The 21436-nt window shown below is 47.3% G+C and overlaps 1 protein-coding gene across 1 annotated transcript in view; it reads left to right on the top strand.

Annotated features, from left to right (window-relative positions):
- Positions 1-21436, top strand: part of LOC140577215 (inactive dipeptidyl peptidase 10) — a 65454-nt gene that overhangs the window by 25083 nt on the left and 18935 nt on the right. Inside the window, exons 6-10 of the mRNA XM_072697079.1 lie at positions 13487-13539; positions 14005-14086; positions 14319-14439; positions 18675-18829; positions 19031-19128. Of these exons, the coding sequence (XP_072553180.1) occupies positions 13487-13539; positions 14005-14086; positions 14319-14439; positions 18675-18829; positions 19031-19128 (509 nt within the window). The remainder of the gene's footprint in view (positions 1-13486; positions 13540-14004; positions 14087-14318; positions 14440-18674; positions 18830-19030; positions 19129-21436) is intronic.

Genomic DNA, 21436 nt, shown 5'->3' with positions numbered 1-21436 from the left:
GGTATTTGTCAACAGCAGGATGTGGAGCTGATCATACCCCAGCTGACCCTATGCTTGTGTAAATAAATACCCTATGCTTGTGTTTCTGTAATAAAGAGTTTTCTTTTTCTTCACAAAAGAGAGTACTGGTGCTGAATTGCTAATGCTAGTAATAGAAGAAGGAAGGGAAACAGAAATAAGCTCTTGGGTTTTGTTAAAGGGTCCACACACAGCCAAAGGACACACAAAGCCTTTCTAAAGAACAAAGCCTTCCTAAAGAACCTTTCAATTATAATAAATTAATAATAATAAAACAAAACATTTAGGGAAAAGATTTGTCTGTGCATCCACAGATTCAACAATTAAGGAATTATTCTTTTTTTTATATTTATATTTTTTGTATACATAATTGTCTCTGTGATCTGTGATTTGCTGTTCTGGGTTTACGTCCTTTAATATCAGCAGACATTTTCTGCCACATCTGAGTAGCTGGTGTATAGATGGAGCTGTGCAAAAAAGCAAAAGGACAGCAGTCTTTGTATGTATGTGTGCGCTTGTGATCACATATGCAACTTTTTTCCACCATGGCCATTTAGCCTCCCCACTCTCTTTTCTCTTTCCCCCTTTCTTCCTCTATCTCTCTCTCTCTCTCCCTTTATGTCTTTCTCCTCATTTTGCTCATCCCCAGAGCTTTACTGCTGACTAAAGCAGTTTGTAGCAAGCACAGGCAGCCTTACAGAGGAGAGAATAGCAGAGCCATAAAGAGAGAGAGAGAAAGTGGGGGAGGGGGCATGAGCGAGAGCATCAAATGGTGGTGGGTAAGAACATGCTCCGATCTCCTGTCTTCCCCTGATCACACTGGCAATCGAAATAAACTGCAGTATGAGGATGACAAGGGACTGTGCTTAGAAGACCATTGAATTGATTGGTGTGGGGGAGGGGGGGTTAATGGCGAGCAATAGACTGAAAGAAGAAGGGGAAGGAGGAGGAGAAAGGAACATGGAAATAGGATGAGAAGATTTAAGGGCTTACTGAAAAAAATAAAAGCAGAAACCATACAAGGAAAATAGCGGACGGACGAGAAAGTCAGAAAACACAAAAAAAGAGAGGTTAATGAGAGAGAAATGAAAAGTACAGAGGGTGTAAGAGAAATTTGTGTAAATGTAAAGTGATCTGTCTGATTGTCATGATCCACTCGGCCTGACAATGACGGAAGAACACTCGCAGGGGATGGACTAAAGCGAGGAGTTTGACAACAATAAACCATAAATAAAACAACAACAACAATTATGAGGGATAAGGAATAACTTGACAAAACTGTGACAAACAATACTGGGCAAAACAAAAGAACACACCTGGGGCTGGTGAGGCACTAGGGCTGTGCTAGCTGCCGGGGCTGAGCCAATACCGCTACTCCGAAACAAACTTCCAAGCCAAGCTTGGGAAAACTATGAACTAAGACAAAGAGTAGCGCTAGTCAGACTTGAGGGCGTGAGGAGTCAGCCGCCAAACCTAGACGACTGATCCGGTCCGACGGTGAGCTAACCGCTGAAACGAGCTGGAGAGTCGCTCACTCCCGGAGCTCCTGGACCCAAGCTCGCTGAACCTATAAAGCTTGGCAAGAGATCGTCGCAGACCTGCAGTAGCTCCCTAATGGATACTGAAACGAGAACTGCCTAGCTAGTTAGCTTTCCCTGCTAAGCTAGCTAGGTTGAAAGAGTCCTCTGTACGAGGATGGACTCTACAGACTAGACCAGTGAATCCTGAGTCTCTACCATGAACTCAATAACCTGGGTGCATGCCGTGCACTAAGAGTAATTCTCGGCCACCGGCAGCTGGCACTAGCCCTACTTAAATACACCAGCCCACAGGTGTAACACATTAACCAAACAAAGAATAGTCACATGACAAACATAATCAGAAACCAAAATGATGACGAGGGGTGTCAACCCAAAAGTCCCTTTCAACATAAAAGTCCTTCACTTGACTAAACATGACATGATTGTGATATGGAGTTCATGATCGCCTGTGAGCCGCGTCCCAGGACCGGCCCTGGGGCGGGAGCAGCGGCGCGGGCGTGACAGGCACAGGGCACAGCACCAGCGGAGAGGTTAACCTCCCGGGGGCAACCACACGGCCCGGGGACCGGCCTATGCCTGTGAAGACTCCGCCTCTGTGCGGGGCCAATACCCTGATCGGCCGGCACCCAGGAGCGCACCTCGGGACCATACCCCTCCAGGACCCTGAAGCGCTGCTTCCGGCCCCCACGCCTCCGGGAACCCAGCCCTTGGCTGACCGCTTGAACGGGGGTCCCCTAGCCTCTGCAGGCCCTGGTTTCCTCCGGGGGGACCACGTCCAGGGACCCAGACCCCACAGGCGTAGTTGTGTGGGGTCTAGGTGTCTGTAGCTCGAGTACACTGCCCTCCCCCGGAGGCCGATGATTATCAGTGCCCCAGGCTGGCGCAATCCTAGGGGACGCTCTATAACAGACGCAGTGGGCGTTGTCGCCGCGTGCACTGCCGCGGAGGGCGTCATCTTCATTGCAGGGGACGACATGGAGGGCGGCGTAGCCATCGCAGGAGCTGACGCGGAGGGTGCTGTCCTCGAGGGCAATGGGCTAGCAAGCTCAACTAGCTGCCTCAGGCGACCAACGGCCTCAGAAACACTCTGTAGAGAGTGCTGCTGCTGCCCCAAGCAAGTCCTTGGGCGCTTTCTGTTAATTTACAATTCACTCACCTTAAATCGCTGCTAACTCCGGATCCAAGCTGGCCAAGAGAAATCCTGAAGGAGGACAAAGAACGGGACGACAAACTCCACAAGAAGCGACACAGAGACAGACTGAGAGTCAGGGCACACAGGGCACCTCTGCCTAGTATTCTCCTAGCCAACGTCCAGTCTCTAGACAACAAACTCAACGACCTCTGGGCCAGAATCAAGTTCCAGAGAGACATTCGGGACTGCAACCTCCTCTGTTTCACCGAGACATGGCTGAACCCAGCGATACCGGACCATGCCAGCCAGCCGGCCGAGTTCTTCTCGGTACATCGCATGGACCGAACCGTGGAGTCGGAAAAGTCAAGAGGTGGTGGAGTATGTTTCATGGTGAACAACAAGTGGTGGACGGACCAATCAGTGCGCAGCTCAGATGACGTCAACATGTTTACGGAAGCGGTTGTGGGTTTTATCAGGAAAGTAGCGAACGTCATCGTCCAGAAATCTACAGTCAAAACATTTCCCAATCAGAAGCCCTGGGTGGATAAAAGCATCCGGGAGGCTCTGAATGCCCGCACTGCTGCCTACAACACGGGACTGATCAGCGGAGATATGCAGGAATACAAGTCTGCGTCATATGGAGTAAGGAAGGCGGTAAAGGAGGCAAAGCAGCGCTATGGGAGGAAACTAGAGTCCCAGTTCCAGCGAAACGACTCTAGGAGCCTGTGGCAGGGACTGAGAACAATAACGGACTATAGAAGCCCACCCTGTGGACTGGGAAGTGCAGACTTATCTCTGGCTAACTAGCTAAACACCTTTTATGCTCGCTTTGATGCTGCAGCCGGCAACGTTAACTACAGTAACACCGGCACAGCTGATATAGAGGAGCATGTCAGAGAACAAAGAGCCTTCACCATCACAGAGAGAGATGTACGGCGGGTGTTCAGGAGAGTGAATACCAGGAAGGCTGTGGGACCCAATGGCATCTGTGGTTGAGTCCTAAAAGCCTGTGCAGACCAGCTAGCCCCGGTATTCACGGACATCTTTAATCTCTCACTGACGCAGGGGATTGTTCCATCGTGCTTCAAACAGTCCATCATCGACACACTGGACCCATTTCAGTTTGCATACCGTCCAAACCGTTCCACAGATGATGCCATCGCTTACCTTCTCCACACATCGATGACACATCTGGATGCTGGGAGGGGTAATTATGTTAAAATGCTGTTTGTGGACTACAGTTCAGCATTTAACACTATTATTCCCTCGAGACTCACCACGAAGCTGGAAGATCTAGGTCTCCCCTCATCCATATGTGACTGGATCTCCAACTTCCTCACAAACAGACTACAAGCTGTTCGGGTAGGCAAGCATGTCTCACCCACCCTCACCCTCAGTACTGGAGCCCCTCAGGGCTGTGTCCTTAGCCCTCTGCTGTACTTGCTGTACACCTCAGACTGCAAAGCCACTTCCAGCTCCACCAACATCATTAAGTTTGCTGACGACACAGTTGTGGTGGGCCTGATCTCAGAAAATAACGAGAAGGCCTACCTGGAAGAGATTAGAACCCTGGAGAACTGGTGCCAGGATAATAATCTCCAGCTAAATGCCAGCAAAACGAAGGAGCTGATTGTGGACTTTAGCAGGAAACAGCAGAGGAGCTATCAACCTGTCCACATCAGTGGAACGGCAGTGGAAAGGGTAGAAAGCTTCAAATACCTTGGAGTGACCATCTCTCTGGACTTGTTATGGAGTTAACATCACCATACCTCAACATCACCTACATCAACACCATAACGAAGAAGGCTCGTCAGCGCCTATACCACCTGAGACGACTGAGGGACTTCAGACTGCTCTCCAGGGTACTACGATCCTTCTACTCCTGCACCATCGAGAGCATCCTCACGGGGAACATCACAGTCTGGTTTGGGAACAGCACCAAGCAGGACAGGCAACACTACGACGAGTGAGACGTTCAGCAGAGCGAATCACTAGGATGGAGTTTCCTGACCTGCAGTCCATCTACAAGAAGCGGTGTTGGACCAAGGCCAAGAAGATTTTGAAGGACCCCAGTCATCCCAACAATGGACTGTGTTCTTTGTTGCCCTCAGGGAAACGCTTAAGAACCCTGAAGGCTAACACAGAGAGAATGAGGAGGAGCTTCTTTCCACAGGCCATCCGTGCCCTGAATGGGGACAGGGACTAGGACACTAAATAAAAATATCTACATACACAAACTGGACCCTCACTCACTACAATACACAACTATGGCTCACGGACAACTCACTACGGACAATAACGCAAATATTTCTTTTTAACTCACACATACACTCACATACAGATAAATATGTACATATATATATATATATATATATATATATATATATATATATATATATACAGACACACACTATTCCATCTGTATATTTTTTGCTTCTTATATTTCTATATTTTCATATTTTTATATTTTATTTTTTTAACTTAAATTTAACTTAAATGTAATTTTTTTTTAATTTTTGTTTTTTTTTTGCACTTTTGCACTTTATTTCATTAAGTTAGGTTTAGTTTAAGTTTAAATTTAGATCTTTATTGAATAGCTTTGATGTGGGCAGACTGTCAAAAAAGCATTTCACTGCAAGTTATACTGTGTATTACTATGTATGTGACAAATAAAATTTGATTTGATTTGATTTGATTTGTATTGTGTGATGGTTCAGTGCTATCAGTGCTATCAAATAAACTATGTTTAAATTTGTGGGCACAAGCCACCAGAACAAGAAGCTACTTGCTGCAGTCAATCATGATCACTAACGGGAAGATAATAGTGTTTAGAATTACTGTTGGCCTGTTGCCTCAAAGAGTGTTGTTCATTTTGACAGTACATATCGTATTATAGAAAACAGTTTTGATATTGCTGGTTCTCTGGGTACTCATAATCTTACCACACTTCAGATGGTTTCACCCTAGTGTGGCTTTTAGCACCTCATTAAAACAACCATTTTTGCTATGCTATAGTTAGTTAGTTGCAGTTTTACCTATAACAGATACACACACACACTACACCAAAGCATACAATAAAATGTACCTGTCAATTTCAAGGCCATTATTGATTATTGCATTGATAAATGGTGGTACAAGTTTACCTGTTCTATATTCTGTGGGTCATGGACACCCATTTTTCTTACAATTAAGTGATTTATTATTAGGCAGAGATCAGAGTGTTGATAACCATTTTTTACTCACTTTTACACCTGTGTTGATGTGATGTGACAAACGTGATATGATTTGATAATGCATTGAGCATTTGTAAGAATATATACCTTTTCATGTTGAGCTTCACTCAGCTTTCAAGTTTAATTCTCTCATTCTTGTTTCTTGTTTCAGTGCTCGGTTTATCTCTGTAATCAACCAGCCGGCACTGACCAGGCGAAGATCGCCTTACTGGTCTCGCAGGCAAAGCTCTGGATTAGGCCACTGCCACTCGGGAGGAGCTTCATGAGAAGCGCTTCTCGGAGTACCGGATACTGTAATGTGGTGCTCACCTACGCTGTAGGTTTGAACCCAGGCCGCCGTGTTGGTGGGCCAGCGTGCTACTGAGTGAGCTACCACGATCACGTGACCAATGGCCCCAAGTGCTTAATCTTAGAGCAGGCAAAACGGAAATGAGAAAGAAATCCACCCGGGACTCGAACCCAGGCCATTGCGTCGTATAACCGACGCTATGTTATGAAAGCAGCCAACAACTGAAACGTAAAAGGGGTGGTTTTAGTTAACAAATTACATAAAGGCAGAAAAAAAACAAAGGATGCCAGGAGAGAACGCTGGCTGCCTCTTTAAACTCGAGGAAAAATGGAACTAAGTACATAAGGATCTCCCAAAAGAAACAAGAGAACTGAGAAGCTTCGGGGAAGGCAGACACTCCTGCCCACTCGTGGGCACCACGTAAGGGCAGATCCTTGGCTGAAAGCCAAACCCGTTGCCCAGGGCGATAGGTAGGAGCCGGCAACCGTCTCCTGTCAGCGTAGCGTTTCTATGGAGGTGGCGCAGACAGGAGGGACTTGCGGGCCTCCTGCCAGGTCCTACAGCATCGCCTGACCAGTAGTTCAGCCGACCGGACCCCCGTCCCCGTCTCCTGTCCGGGGAACATGGGCGGAGCATATCTACTGGCATTCAAATGGGGACATTCTCAGGGAAGAGTGCCAGAGGGTGTTATGTGCATACAGCGGAGGGTGCGCTCCAGGTCTTGATTGGCCCTCTCTGTCTGGCCATTAGACTGGGGGTGAAAGCCAGACGAGAGGCTGGCCTCTGCACCCAACAGTCGTCAAAAGGCACCCCAGAACCGGCTGGTGAATTGAGGCCCACCGTCCAACACGATGTCTGAGGGGAGTCCGTGAACCCTGACCACCTGGTTGAGTAGTAGCTCGGCCCTCTCCTTAGCAGATGGCAGCTTTCAGAGAGCCACAAAGCATCCAGCTTTGGAGAACCGGTCCACAATGACTAGAATCACAGTGTTAAACCCTGTGATAAAGTCAAGGGACAGGTGGGACCAAGGACACAAGGGAATGGCCAACGGAAGTAGTAGACCAGTGGGCCTGGTTCTGGGGTCTTTGCATTGGGAGCACACCAAACACGAGGCTACATGAGCTTGCACGTCTCCTTCCATGCGGGGCCACCAGAATCGCCGCCGTAGAAGCTCAAGCGTGCATGTAGTCCCTGGGTGTGCTGCCTGGGAGGAGGCATGGCCCCACTTAAGCACCCGTTCCCTTACAGGCCCGGATACGTAAGCCGATCCGGGGGGCCACCACCTGGATCTGGCTCAGTAAGATGAGCGCGCTTGATTGCGTCCTGTAGTCCCCATCGGATGGGCGTCACAATCCGGGTTTTGGGGACTATAGTTGTGGGTGTGTTTGATAGAGCAGGGGGCTCCCACTGGCGAGAGAGAGCATCGGGCTTGGTGTTCTTCAAACCCGGTCGGAACGACAATATGAAATCAAACCGAGTGAAGAACAATCCCCACCTGGCCTGGTGCGGATTAAGGTGTTTGGCCTGCTGGATGTAGAAGTTCTTGTGGTCTGTCCAGACCAGAAAGGGATGTTTTGCTCCCTCAAGCCAGTGTCTCCACTCCTCTAGCGCCAGCTTTACTGCCAGTAGTTCACAGTCACCCACATTGTAGTTTTGTTCTGCAGGGGTGAAGTGGTGGGAGAAGTAGGCATAGGGGTGCAGCTTCTGGCCAGGGCCAGACCACTGGGAGAGGACAGCACCCATGCCTACCTCAGAGGCATCCACCTCTACAAGGAACAGAAGTTCTGGGTTAGGCAATTGGAGAACCGAGGCCGTGGTCAACATGCGCCTTAGCGTGTCGAATGCCTCCTGGGCTTCCGTGGACCAGACGGACCTTCCTGATGTTTTTTCTTGTCAATGCCAAAATTCCTCACAAACCGCCGGAAGAAATTGGCGAAACCCAGGAAGCGTTGGACTAGGCGCAAAGAGGTTGGACGTGGCCAGTTTTCCACGGCCTTGATTTTGGCCGGGTCCATGCACAGGGTGTTGTGGGACACAACAAAGCCCAGAAAGGAGTTTGTCTACGCATGGAAACGGGATTTCTCAAATTTCACAAACAGGTGGTTCTCCAGGTGCAACTGGAGAACCCGGCGGACGCGGGTGACGTGTTCGTCCACGGATACAATAGATACAATAGATGAGGATATCATCTAAATAGACGAACACGTACCTGTCCAACGCCTCCCGTAGGACCCCAATAATGTAGTGCTGGAAGACGGCGGGTGCATTCATCAATCCGAATGGCATGACAAGGTACTCGTTGTGCCCAGACGGGGTGATGAACGTCGTCTTCCACTCATCACCCTCTTTGATCCTGACCAAGTTGTAGGCACTGCGCAGGTCCAGCTTGGTGAAGATGGAGGCCTGCTGCATTCCCTTAAAGGCTGAGGTCATGAGTGGCAATGGGTAGCGGTCCTTAACAGTTATTTTGTTGAGACCCCTGTAGTCAATACAGGGTCTCAAACCCCCATCCTTCTTCCCCACAAAGAAGAAGCCGGCTCCAGCTGGGGAAGTGGACGGACAGTACTCTTTTGGTACTTGTGAGGAGTCAAAACCTTCAGGAATGGTGTCGGTACCCACAGTAGCCCTAGGGGCCTTGAGGCAAGAGGACTGACAAGCTTGCCCCATGCCAATACAGACCGAGATAGCCAGTCTACATGGGGGTTATGCCGCTGGAGCCAGGGAAAACCAGAACCAACTGCAAGTCGGTGACTATGCTGCGCTACACCAATAAGAGTCCTTGGGCAAGACTCCTAACACTACATTGGCCCACCTTTGTAATACGAGTAACCTTGTAAGTTGCTCTGGATAAGAGCATCAGCTAAATGCCGTAAATGTAAATGTAACTGCATGGGCTGGACACCACTGTCGGGAGACTCTTCTAACCCCCTAAAAGAGCCTGAGACAGCAGGTGGGCCACGAGAGGCTTTGGCACTCCGCGCCCTTCACCTCTCCTCGAGACGGTCATCAACCCGTTGGGCCAACTCAATGAGGGAGGTGGGAGGGTCACGGTAGGCCAGCTCATCCTTGAGATCCTCACTGAGACCATGGTGGAAAGCTGAGGTGAGAGTGCTGGCATTCCATCCACTCTCCGCCGATAGCGTGCAGAATTCTTTATTCCTGACGCTGGTGCAGGAGGCGGGACGCCGTCTTGTCTCCACGGACCAGCTCGAGGCACCACGGCTGCTTGGGCAGTCGCAGCCTCCTCCTGGTGAGGTTCAGGAGTTTGCTGGCTAGTGAGTTGGGCTACTAGAGTTGTCAGACCCTGCAGCTGAAAAATAATCCACTGCAGGGCCTGCTCATGCCTCCCTACAGTCGCCCCCTGACTAGCTAGAGCGTTCTTTGCCTGCTCTAGACTAAATTGCTCCGCTGGGTCTATGTTTCGGCTGGATCTTTCTATAATGTGCAGGGTTTGAACCCAGGCCGCCATGTTGGTGGGCCGGCGCGCTACTGAGTGAGCTACCACGCTCACGTGACCAATGGCCCCAAGTGCAGAGTCCTTAATCTTAGAGCAGGCAAAACGGAAATGAGAAATAAATCCACCCGGTACTCGAACCCAGGCCACCACGCCGCGAGACTGCCACTCTGCCGTTTCCCCAAAGTGGCAGTTATGAAAGCAGCCAACAACTGAAACGTAAAAGGGGTGGTTTTAGTTAACAAAGAACACATCGCATCTAATGCGAAATAAATGCGGGACACAAACAAAGGACGCCAGGAGAGAACGCTGGCTGCCTCTTTAAACTCGAGGAAAAATGGAACTAAGGGCAAATGGATCTCCCAAAAGAAACGAGAGAACTGGGAATTTTCGGGGAAGACAGACACTTCCTCTGCTAACCGAGTGTATGTGTGCTAACACGCAGACACAAACACACCAGGGAAGATGGACACTCCTGCATTCCTCTGCTAACCGAGTGTATGTGTGCTAACACGCGCACACACACAGAGACACACACACTGCACAGATACAGGGAAACAGACTCGGGAGAAACACATGAAGAGCCTTCAGCTCGAGAAACTGACTGGCACATACACTCGACCAGAGTCAAAAGATCCAGCAGTGGGGCAACTGGATCTGTGTGCTTAAATAGCCTACTGCCCAGGTGTAGTGAATTGGGCTCAATTACTGGCTGTCGTGACTCTGGGCCTTTCCCCTGGTGGCAGGAGGAGGCCTTGCCCTAGAACTACCCCTTACAGGGACACTTCAAAGCAGTGTTTCAGCATCCCCGAGAGGGGCTCACGAAGGGTGACCTACTGCTGCGGTTGGAACAGGGCAATGGTTTGGCCGCTCACTATGTGCTAGAGTCCCGTATTCTGGCCGCGGGGAGTGGGTGGAACCAAACCATTCTGGAGGCCCTGTTCCCCCGTCTGCATTGGGAGTTGGTGTGCTGAGACGAGTCCCTTGAGCTGGATGATCCCTGTTCCTGTCTCGGTGGCCCCACCCACCTCTGTTTCTGTCTCATTGGCCCTGCCTGCCTCTGTTTCTGTCTCCGCGGCCCAGCCCGCCTGTGTTTCTGTCTCTGCGGCCCCGCCCACCCCTGTTCGTGTCCAGGCAGTGGCATTTGCACCTACTACCAGGCAAGCAGTGCCAGCTGCCTCTGTTCTTGCGAAGGCGGTGCCCGCCGCATCTGCTCCAGTGCCAGTGGTGCCCGCTGTGTCCATTCCAGTGCCAGCAGCGCCTACCGAGTCTGTTCTAGTGCCAGCGGTGCCCGCCACATCTGCTCCAGTGCCAGCAGCGCTCGCTGCGTCTGCTTCAATGCCTACGGCACCCCGTATCGTGGCTACCTGGGGTACCGACCACAACCGGCCCCCTGGGAGGTCTGGACCATAGCCGACCAATGCTTTCAGACCTTCCTGCGATGCCACAAGACTGTTAAGTCCCTCGTTAAGGCTGCTGCCCACAAGCCCATATAAGAACTTCCTGTTTGTTTCTGTTCATTTGTGTTGATTCATGTTCAGTTGGGTTCTTTCACAGTTCATTGTCTGTTCATGTGTTTCATCTGGGACTGGGAGTACTTAAGGAGTGTTATCCCCTTTGTTAACTGCCGTGAATTGACTTTACTGGAATCCCTGTGACTCTTGGGGACTCCTCACGCGTTACCGGTGTGTTCAGGTCAGCTCTAGTTTTGCAGTCCATGTTTCGGAGAGATTCTCTGTCCGACTCGAGAGGCAAGCGAGGTACGTTTGCTTCCTGCTCAGGTTCCAAGGCGACCTACGTTCTAGGCAGTACTCTGCATGTTCAGGTTAGGTCAGCCTTGCCTTCTAGTCTGGCAGCTGGCTCTCCAGCTACCCCTGTGTGTTTACGATATCATAGTCTTGTTCTAAAGGCAAGCAAGGTACATTCGCTTCCTGCTCAGGTTCCAAGGTGACCCAAGTTCTAGGCAGTACTCTGCATATTCAGGTTAGGTCGGCCTTGCTTTCTGGTCTAGCGTCTGGTTCCCCAGCTACACAGAGCTTGGCTACACAGAGCTCTGTTTGTACACAGAGCTCGGCTCTGTCCTTAGGTTTTTTTTACTCCCGGTTGCCCAAGCACGGCTTGTGGCTTTAAGTTCTATCCCCTACCTTGGTTCTCCCCTGGTTTTGTTCTTTTGTTCACGCTCAGCTCCCTGCTCCTCCCAGTCCCAGGTTTGTTTTGTTTGCTGTCTTATTTGCCACATTTTGGTTCTGTTTTGCCCTTAATTGCTGCACTTCATATTTCTTATCCCTTTGTTTTATACTTGTTTTTTTCTTAACCCAGACCCCCTATTTGTCAGTAAGCCTGGTGTTCCCCTGGTTAGTTCGGCACAATCCCCAAATTGACTCGCTCTCTAAATCCATCCATCACTGGAGACTGCATTGTTGAGGCTCCTGTCTGGGAAGGCATTTCCCCCCAGGAGCCAGTTGATTTGAGCAAGGTTCCTGCCTAACACAACCATTTTTAGTAAACGAAAAACTTAGGTGTTACTTCCCCACCGGTCTTTTGATTGTACTATTGACTTGCTGCCTGGCACCTCCTGCCCTAGTGGGTCTGGACCAGAGAAAAATACATCCAGAAAGCCATGACCCAAAGCTTTATCAGACCATCCTCATCTCCCGCCGGTGCAGGGTTTTTCTTCGTAGGCAAAAAGGATGGGGGCCTGCGACCCTGCATTAACTACAGGGGTCTAAATAAAATCACAATCAAAGGTCGCTATCCTTTACCACTCATGGCTTTGGCATTTGAGGTGCTGCAAGAGGCATTCATCTTTTCAATATTGGATCTTTGCAGTGCTTACATTGTGAACGGAAGACCCTTACTGGCCACTATGAGTATTTAGTGATAATGTTCGGGTTGATGAATGCATCTTTCAGCAATCATGAGGTCTTTCGGGAGGCACTCAGCCTCTACACTTTTGTGTACTTGGACAATATCCTCATCTTCAGTAAGACCTTGAAGGAGCATATCGTCCATGTACGCCAGATCCTAAATCCACCAGATCGAGAGCTGCTTGCAGTCAAGATGGCTCTCGAGGAATGGAGGCACTGGATGGAGGGGGCCAAGCATCTATTCCTGGTCTGGATGGAACAAAAACCTAGCCTACATCCAGGGACCCTTGTCATGCCCACTGGGCCTTATTCTTCAGCTGGTTTGATTTTACCCTCTTGTACTGCCCAGGCACCAAGAAAGACTCCAGGACTAGGCCCTCTAGACTGCTTCACCCATTACCCATTCCACATTGCCCATGGTCACACCTGTCTCTGGACTTTATCACAGGCCTGCCCATGTCCAGGGGTCAGTCAGTGATATTGGTTGTAGTGGAGAGATTCTCTAGATTGCTTCTAGATGATAGATTCATCAGCCTGCCCAAACCTCTCTCGGCCAGAGAGACAGCCCAGATCATTTTACATGTTCTACCCACAGACCTGGCTTCTGACAGGGGCTCCCAGATTGCTAGGCAGCTTTGGAAGGCTTTCTTTGCCTCCCTAGGGGCCTCCGTCACTCTCTTCAACACTTCTGCATTTTCTTGCATTTTGGTGACACAGATTTCTCCTCCACAGGATTGCAACCACATAACAATTGTACATTCCATATTTAAAATCTTGACCAAAATTGTATTGTGTGTAACAGTTTCTCACTAGATCAATTAGGTATTAGAAAGCCTCACATTACTTACTAGAAAACAATGTAATTGTGGGTGGGGCATGAATGGGATGTATGAAGTAATGAACAGTGTGTGTGTGCACTTAGGGATCCACAATGTGCTCTGCCCCCTTTCAGGTATTCTCACAGTCCTTCACTGCTTCATATGCTTTCTACACTGTGGCCACCGGGTAGGTAGAGGCAGGGCACTGCATGTGCTGCACTGGGCAAGGGCATGTGTATTACTAAACAGACCCATGAGTCAGTCTGGTCCCTCTTCAACGTTGTGTTCATATTCAGCCACCAGGCATCCCTCTACAGCATAGACATGAGCTCAAAATAATTAATTCAGAAAGGGCATTTGCTTCTGTTATTGTTTTTGTTAATGAAGGGTCAATGCTACAGTATATAAAAAAGTTATGAAAAACATTATAGAATGCGTTGAAGTTTGTTTGCTTATCCTTTGGTACTTCACAAATCACTAAACTTTAAAATGGAGTTCCATTGCATGATCTGAACCCCTCGGTTTGTATGGTTGGTATTGTTTGTTTTGTTTGGTATGATCTTTTGCATCTTGCTGTTTTTACTAATTCTCTCAAGCAGTTTTTCAGACATTTTGAAAGTCTCCTCAGTGTGTGTATATGATTTGTTTATAGGGAGCTGCTAGACCTCATCCCTACAAGTTTTGAAGCATCTGTTCTGCAGTATGCAGCATGGGGGCCTCAGGGGAACCAGTTGGTGAGTTTTCTTCATATTCTCTTTGTCTAAATTAATGCAGCCAGACGGGATCTATGTTGAGTTACTGACGTTCACACCTACAAGGCAGTCTCACGGTACATAGGCTTATGTGTCATATTGTTTTAATATACAATTTTCAGTATACTTCCCGTTTCTGGACTGTGTTCAGCATTCAGATAATGTAAGCCATCTGTTAGCATTAATGTAATTTATTGTCTCTCTGTTGTGCCAGGTGTATGTGTTTAAAAATGACATCTACTATCAGGCTGATGTGTCCAGCCCAGCCATGCGCCTCACAACCACAGGAAAGAATGAACTGGTGGTGAACGGACTGACCGACTGGACCTACGAGGGTAAGACACTTCTATCACCATAAATATAATAGTGATCCAACAAATCAAATAAAACCCCAAACAAAACCCCAAATGAAACCCCAAACAAAACCCCAAGTAAACAAAGGTTGACAGTGGCAAAGAAAAACCCAAAGCTGGATGAAGAAACCTTGAGAGAAATCAAGACCGCAAAAAGAAACCCAATAGATAAAACCTCATCAGAATCAGAATCAGACTTTATTGGCCAAGTATGCTTACACATACAAGGAATTTGTTTTTGGCTACAGTAGCTCACAGTGCACGATAACTGACATTACAGAAGTAACAAACTCACCCTTCCTACACACACACACACACACACACACAAAGTGACATACACGCACAGACACACCTGTAAACTTAACATGTGCTGAGTTGTATATTTAAAGTAAAGTGCTAAGTGCAGCAGTAAAGAACAGTGCAGACTGGATTAAATAGATATAAATATGTAGAAAACAGAGAAGTCACTGGTTGAGACGGTAGTACAGATTGTTCTGAGACACTATCAGATAAATAAAAGTGCAGTACAGAGAAAGAAGAGTGAGAGAACATCTGGATAGGATGTGTGAATGTAATAGACTGTATTCAGAATGTAGTGTTGTAATGTTTAGCTGTTCATGAGTGTGATGGCGTGTGGGAAGAAGCTTCTCTGTAGTCTGGAGGTCTTGATTCTCAACTGGCTGAAATGCCGACCTGAGGGAAGATACTGGAACAGGTGATGTCCAGGGTGTGACAGATCATGGACAATGTTCTCTACACGCTTTCTGGTTCTGGCCGTGTGCAGGTCCGGTAGGGAGGGTAACTTCACACCGATGGTTCTCTCTGCAGACCTGATGATGCGCTGCAGTCTGTGGGTGTCATGTTTGGTGGCTGAGCTGCCCCACACTGTGATGGATGCGGTGATGACAGATTCTATGGTGGCGGTGTAGAAACTGCACCATCAGCTCTTTGGGCAGGTTGAACTTCCTCAGCTGACGCAGGAAGTACAACCTCTGCTTAGCTCTCTTGATGATGGTGCTGATGTTGCAGTCCCATTTCAAGTCCTTGGAGATTATTGTGCCCAGAAATTTGTAGGAATCCATAGCCGTTACAATACTGTTGAGGACGGTGAGTGCTGGAAGGGTTGGAGGACTTCTCCTGAAGTCCACTCTCATCTCCACTGTCTTGGCTGTGTTCAGCTCCAGGTTGTTGTGATTGCTCCAGAAGACCACCTGCTCCACAACCCGTCTGTAGGCAGACTCGTCACTGTCCCGGATAAGACCGATGACTGTCATCTGCGAACTTCAGGATTTTGACTGAGGGGTCTGTGGAGGTACACTCATTTGTGTAGAGTGAGAAGAGCAGCGGGGAGAGAACACAGCCTGAGCTCCTGTGCTGATGGTCCTGGTTCCTGAGGTGATCTTTCCCAGCCTCACCTGCTGCTCTCTGCCAGTGAGGAAGTTTGTGATCCACTGGCAGGTGGAGGCTGGCACACTGAGGTGGGTCAGTTTGGTGTGTAAATGTCCGGGGATGATTGTGTTGAAGGCAGAGCTGAAGTCCAAGAACAGAACTCTTGCATATGTACTTGGTCGAGGTGCTGGAGGATGTGGTGAAGTCCCATGTTCACTGCATCGTACACAGACCTGTTGGCCCTATACGCAAACTGCAGGGGGTCTAGTTGGGAGTTGGTGATCTCCTTCAGGTGGGTGAGAACCAGCCTCTCGAAGGATTTCATGACCACAGAGGTCAGTGGGACAGGTCATTCAATCCTGAAATGATTGGCTTTTTGGGGATGGGAATTATTGTGGAGCGCTTGAAGCACGCCAGTACGACACACTGCTCCAGTGATTTATTGAAGATCTTGGTGAAGACAGGAGCAAGCTGGTCTGCACAGTTCCTCAGGCAGGAGGGTGACACTCTGTCTGGACCTGGTGCCTTCCTCACTCTTTGTTTTTTGAAGAGTCGGTGCACGTCTGCTTCACAGATCTTCAAGGTGGGCTGTATGGGTGGCTGAGAGTCAGAAGGGTGTGAAGTGGTGTTGTGTTGTTGAGTGGAGCTGGGCTTTTCAAACCTACAGTAGAAGGTGTTTAGGTCGTCAGCTGGCTCCCCATTGTCTGGTGGGGTGGTCGTTTGTAGCCTGAGAGGTTGTGTAGACATTTCCAGACGGCTGAAGGCTCGTTTGTGGACATCAGTCTGCTCAGCTTGGTGGAGTAGCTTTGCAGCTCTGATCTCTCTGTTCAGTGTGTTCCTAGCCTTGTTGTAGAGCGCACGGTCCCCACTCCTAAATGCGTTCTCCTTGGACTGTCGCAGGTGCTTCAGTTTGGCGTTAAATCAGGGCTTGTCATTATTATATCTAATGCAAGTCCTGGTCGCAACACAGATGTCCTCACAGAAGCTGATGTAGGACGTCACTGTATCAGTATATTCATCCAGGCCGCTTGTAGAGTCCTTAAACACACACCAGTCTGTTAACTCCATACAGTCTTGAAGCCTCTCTTTAGCCTCACTGGTCCACTTCTTCACAGTACTAACCTCAGGCTTGGCCCACTTGAGCTTCTGTCTGTAGGTTGGGAGAAGATGGACGATAGAGTGGTCAGATAGCCCCAGAGCAGCTCGGGGAACAGAGCTATATGCACCCTTTAATACAGTATAGCAGTGGTCTAGGATATTACTCTCCCTGGTGGGGCAGGTAACATGCTGTCTGTATTTGGGCAGCTCACTGGTAAGTTTCGCTCTGTTGAAGTCCCCAAGAATGATGAAAACAGACTCTGTGTTTGTGCTCCGCGCTGGTGATCTGGTCTGGTCTGTGCCCCACGCACACGCTTGGTGGGATATAAACTCCGACGAGCACCACAGAGGAAAATCCCCGCGGGCAGTAAAAAGGTTTACAGTGTATAAACACAGACTCCAGATCAGGACTGCATGTTTTCATGAACACAGTGACGTCTGTACACCAGCTGCGGTCCGCTCTGTGGAGATGAAAGCCGGCGAGCTGGAGCGCGCTGTCCAGGACGGCCTCGGTGAGCAAGATCTCAGTGAAGCACAGCGCCGCAGAGAGAGAAAAGTCCTTGTTGGTCCGGTTCAGAAGTGAAAGTTCGTCCATTTTGTTGCCTAGTCCATTTTGTTGTCTCATTTAAGAAGTGTTGGGTCACCTGAACATTACACCTACAGTCACTTTTATGACAATCGATCCTTAATCCACAGGCATTAATATGGAGTTGTCCACCTGCAGCAGGTTTGCAGAATGTTATGTGAATGTCCACCCAGTGTAATATTATACATTAAATACAATGCATTTGAAAAGTCTTCTTATCTTTTACTTTTTTTTTTTTACATTTTGTTATGTTGGCCTTGTGCAAAAATATATAAAATATAAAAATATGTCCCATCAGGTTGCACTCTATACGTCATAATGAAAAACAAAAATTTTGCATGGACATAATTATTTAGACCTTTTACTATGACACTTAGTTGAAGCACCTTTGGCAGCGATTACAGCCTCCAGTCTTGTTGGGTACGATGCCACAAGGTTTGCACACTTAGATATTGGGATTTTCGGCCTTGCCAATACAACATGGGAGTGGCTTAGGGACAACTCTGTGAATGTCCTTAAGAGGCTTAGCCTGAGCCCTCACTTGAACCCTGACAGAGCCTGAGAAAGCCTGTGTTGTCTTGGCTATGTACTTATGGGAATTTCCCCACTGCAGGACTAATAAAGGACTATCTTATCTTATCTTAGGGTCATTTGTTGAAAGGTGAATCTTCGACCCAGTCTGAGGTCCTGAGCACTCTAGATCAGGTTTATCTAAATACTTTTTACTGACCAATCTCAGCTGCTAAAAAACACCCCTGCAGCATGATACTGCCACCCCCATGCTTCACTGTTGGGATAATATTAGGGAGGTGTTGAGCAGTGCCTTATTTCCTTCAGAGAATCTTGTTTTTCACAGCCAGAGACAGGTGTTTTTTGTTTGTTTTTTTATTTTGTTTTTGTTTTTTTTTTGCAAAATATGGCCCAATATGATGTCTTTTCATTAGGTGTAAAATCCCTGTGGTACCTCCTTTAGTTTTTTTTTTCGCAAACTCTAGGCAGGCTTTCATGTTTCAGGGAGAGAGGCCACTTTGCTATTTAGCCCAGATGACGGAGTGCTGCAGTGATGGTTAACCTTCTGGAAGTTTCTCCCATCTGTCACCAAGTGTTGTTGGATTTATTTGCCTTTCAACTATTTTTCTTACAGAGGAGATTCTGCTAAAATATCCAGCCCACTGGTGGTCCAGAGACGGCGCTCGTCTGGCATACCTTAAAATCAACAACTCTGACACACCCATAATGGAAATACCACACTTCCTTGGTGGGATATATCCCTCAAATGTGCTCTACCCATACCCTAAAGTAAGAGGAAGATATCCCTGTGCATTTTCAAAGCCTTGTTATGCCTTTATGATCAACTTCTGTATCAATTCCATCAATGCTTCTAAGCAAATCCTAAACAAAATCAAATTGAACCAATTAAAGATAAGCGGCACAAACTTAAATTTGGAAGTTAGATTATTGATTTTTGAATGCTACTGATGTGTGTGTTGTTGTGGACAGGCTGGATCAAGTATACCTTTAGTAAGCCTGTTTGTGGTGAACCTTTACGGACCTGCCCATACTTTGGAAATGATTCCACCTGACTCACAGAGCAGCAGGTACAAGAATCTGTATGACTTTGCATTTAAGTAAAGGACATCATATGTAATATGAATCTGTAATACATGTAGTACACTCACAAACATGCTCTTCGGGTGTTCTTTACTGAAGGCAGTGGTTCTATTTACAGTATAACCCTGACAGCTAAAAAAAATACTTTTCCTTGTTAAAAGGTTATTGACATGGGTGGAAAACATTTTGTAGCTGGTTTTGTATAAAGTATTTTAATAAAATGGTTCTACAGTATCTCGCAAAAGTTAATACACCCCTTACAGTTCTGCATTTTTTTATTATATCTGTTCATGGGACAACACTGTTAAAGTGAAACTTGGATATAACTATATATATATATATATATATATATACAGTCATGCCCGAAAGTATTCATACCCCTGTCAAAGTTTGACTTAAATTTACTTTTATTTAACCAGAAATTATATTTTTGCCTGGAAATGACACAGGCATCTCCCAGGAGATAACACGATGATGTACAAGAGGCATCATTGTGGGAAAAAATATTTCTCAGCTTTTATACACATTTGAACAAAAAGTGGCATGTCCAAAATTATTCATACCCTTCTCAATAATTAATAGAAAAGCCTTTATTGGCTATTACAGCAATCAAACGCTTCCTGTAATTGCTGACCAGCTTTTTGCATGTCTCCACTGGTATTTTTGCCCATTCATCTTTAGTGATGAGCTCCAACTCTTTGAGGTTCGAGGGTCTCCTTGCCATCACCCTGATCTTTAGCTCCCTCCACAGATTCTCAATTGGATTCAAGTCAGGACTCTGGCTGGGCCACTGCAAAACATTAATGTTTTTGTCTGCTAACCATTTCTTCACCACTTTGGCTGTGTGTTTTGGGTTGTTGTCGTGCTGAAATGTCCACCGGTTCCCAAGGCCAAGTTTCTCTGCAGACTGCCTGATGTTGTTGTTGAGAATCTTGATGTATTGCTCTTTTTTCATGGTGCCAATTACTGCGATCAAGTTCCCTGGTCCATTGGCTGAAAAACACCCCCAAAACATTAGGTTCCCACCACCATGTTTGACAGTGGGGATGGTGTTCTTAGGGTTGAAGGCTTCTCCTTTTTCACGCCAAATGGTGCACACATCATTGTGGCCAAACAATTCAATTTTTGTTTCATCTGACCATAAAACAGAACACCAGAAGTCTTCTTCTTTGTCCAGATGAGCATTTGCAAAGGTCAAGCGGGCTTTTGTGTGCCTTTTCTGGAGAAGTGGTGTCCTCCTTGGCCTGCGTCCGTGGAACCCAGCAGTGTGCAGTGTCCGTTGAACTGTCTGCCTTGAGATGTCGCCACCAGCAGAGTCCAGATTCACCAGGATGGCCTTGGTGGTGATCCTTGGATTTTTCTTCACCTCTCTCACTATTCTCCTGGCCAGCACAGGTGTCACTTTTGGCTTCCGACCACATCTTCTGAGATTTTCCACAGTGCGGAACTTCTTGTATTTTTTAATAATACTTTGCACTGTAGCCACTGGAACTTGAAAACATTTTGATATGGCTTTATAGCCCTTTCCTGACTTGTGAGCGGCCACAATGCACAGCCGCAGGTCCTTAGTGAGCTCCTTTGTCTTAGCCATGACTGTCCACAAACCAACTGCAGAGAGCTGCTGTTTTTCTCCTGTTGAGTTGATTAAAACAGCTGTTCCCAATGAATCAGGGTAATTAGGATGCTTTAAAACAGCTTGGACTATTTGGAATGGTATAGAACTTTGGATTTTCCCATATACTGTGACAGTTTTCAAAGGGTATGAATAATTTTGGACATGCCACTTTTTGTTCAAATGTGTATAAAAGCTGAGAAATACTTTTTCCCACAATGATGCCTCTTGTACATCATCGTGTTATCTCCTGGGAGATGCCTGTGTCGTTTCAAGGCAAAAATATAACTTCTGGTTAAATAAAAGTAAATTTAAGTCAAACTTTGCCAGGGGTATGAATACTTTCGGGCATGACTGTATATATATATATATATATATATGAATAGTCATATATTACTCATATATACATACATAATTGCTTAACATACAGCAATTATGTCTAAATAGCTGGCAACACAATGGACACAGTGACACCTCACTGACACCTCACAGTGAACATGTCCAATTTGTGACAATAGTATCAATATCATGTGTGAACACCATTATCTAGCACTGCCTTAATCTTGTCACTCCTACATGATGACATCACCCTGCGCTCCTCCTACTACTCTACTACTGATGTCGCTCAGTTTCAGGGTGTAAGCATTCTTCTTATAGCTTGTGCCATCTTTGTGGAGAGTAAC

This window comes from Salminus brasiliensis, chromosome 14 (assembly GCF_030463535.1).
Source record: "Salminus brasiliensis chromosome 14, fSalBra1.hap2, whole genome shotgun sequence".
Lineage (NCBI taxonomy): Eukaryota > Metazoa > Chordata > Actinopteri > Characiformes > Bryconidae > Salminus > Salminus brasiliensis.
Note: the sequence above shows the minus strand (reverse complement) of the source record. Positions and strands in the feature narration are given on the sequence as shown.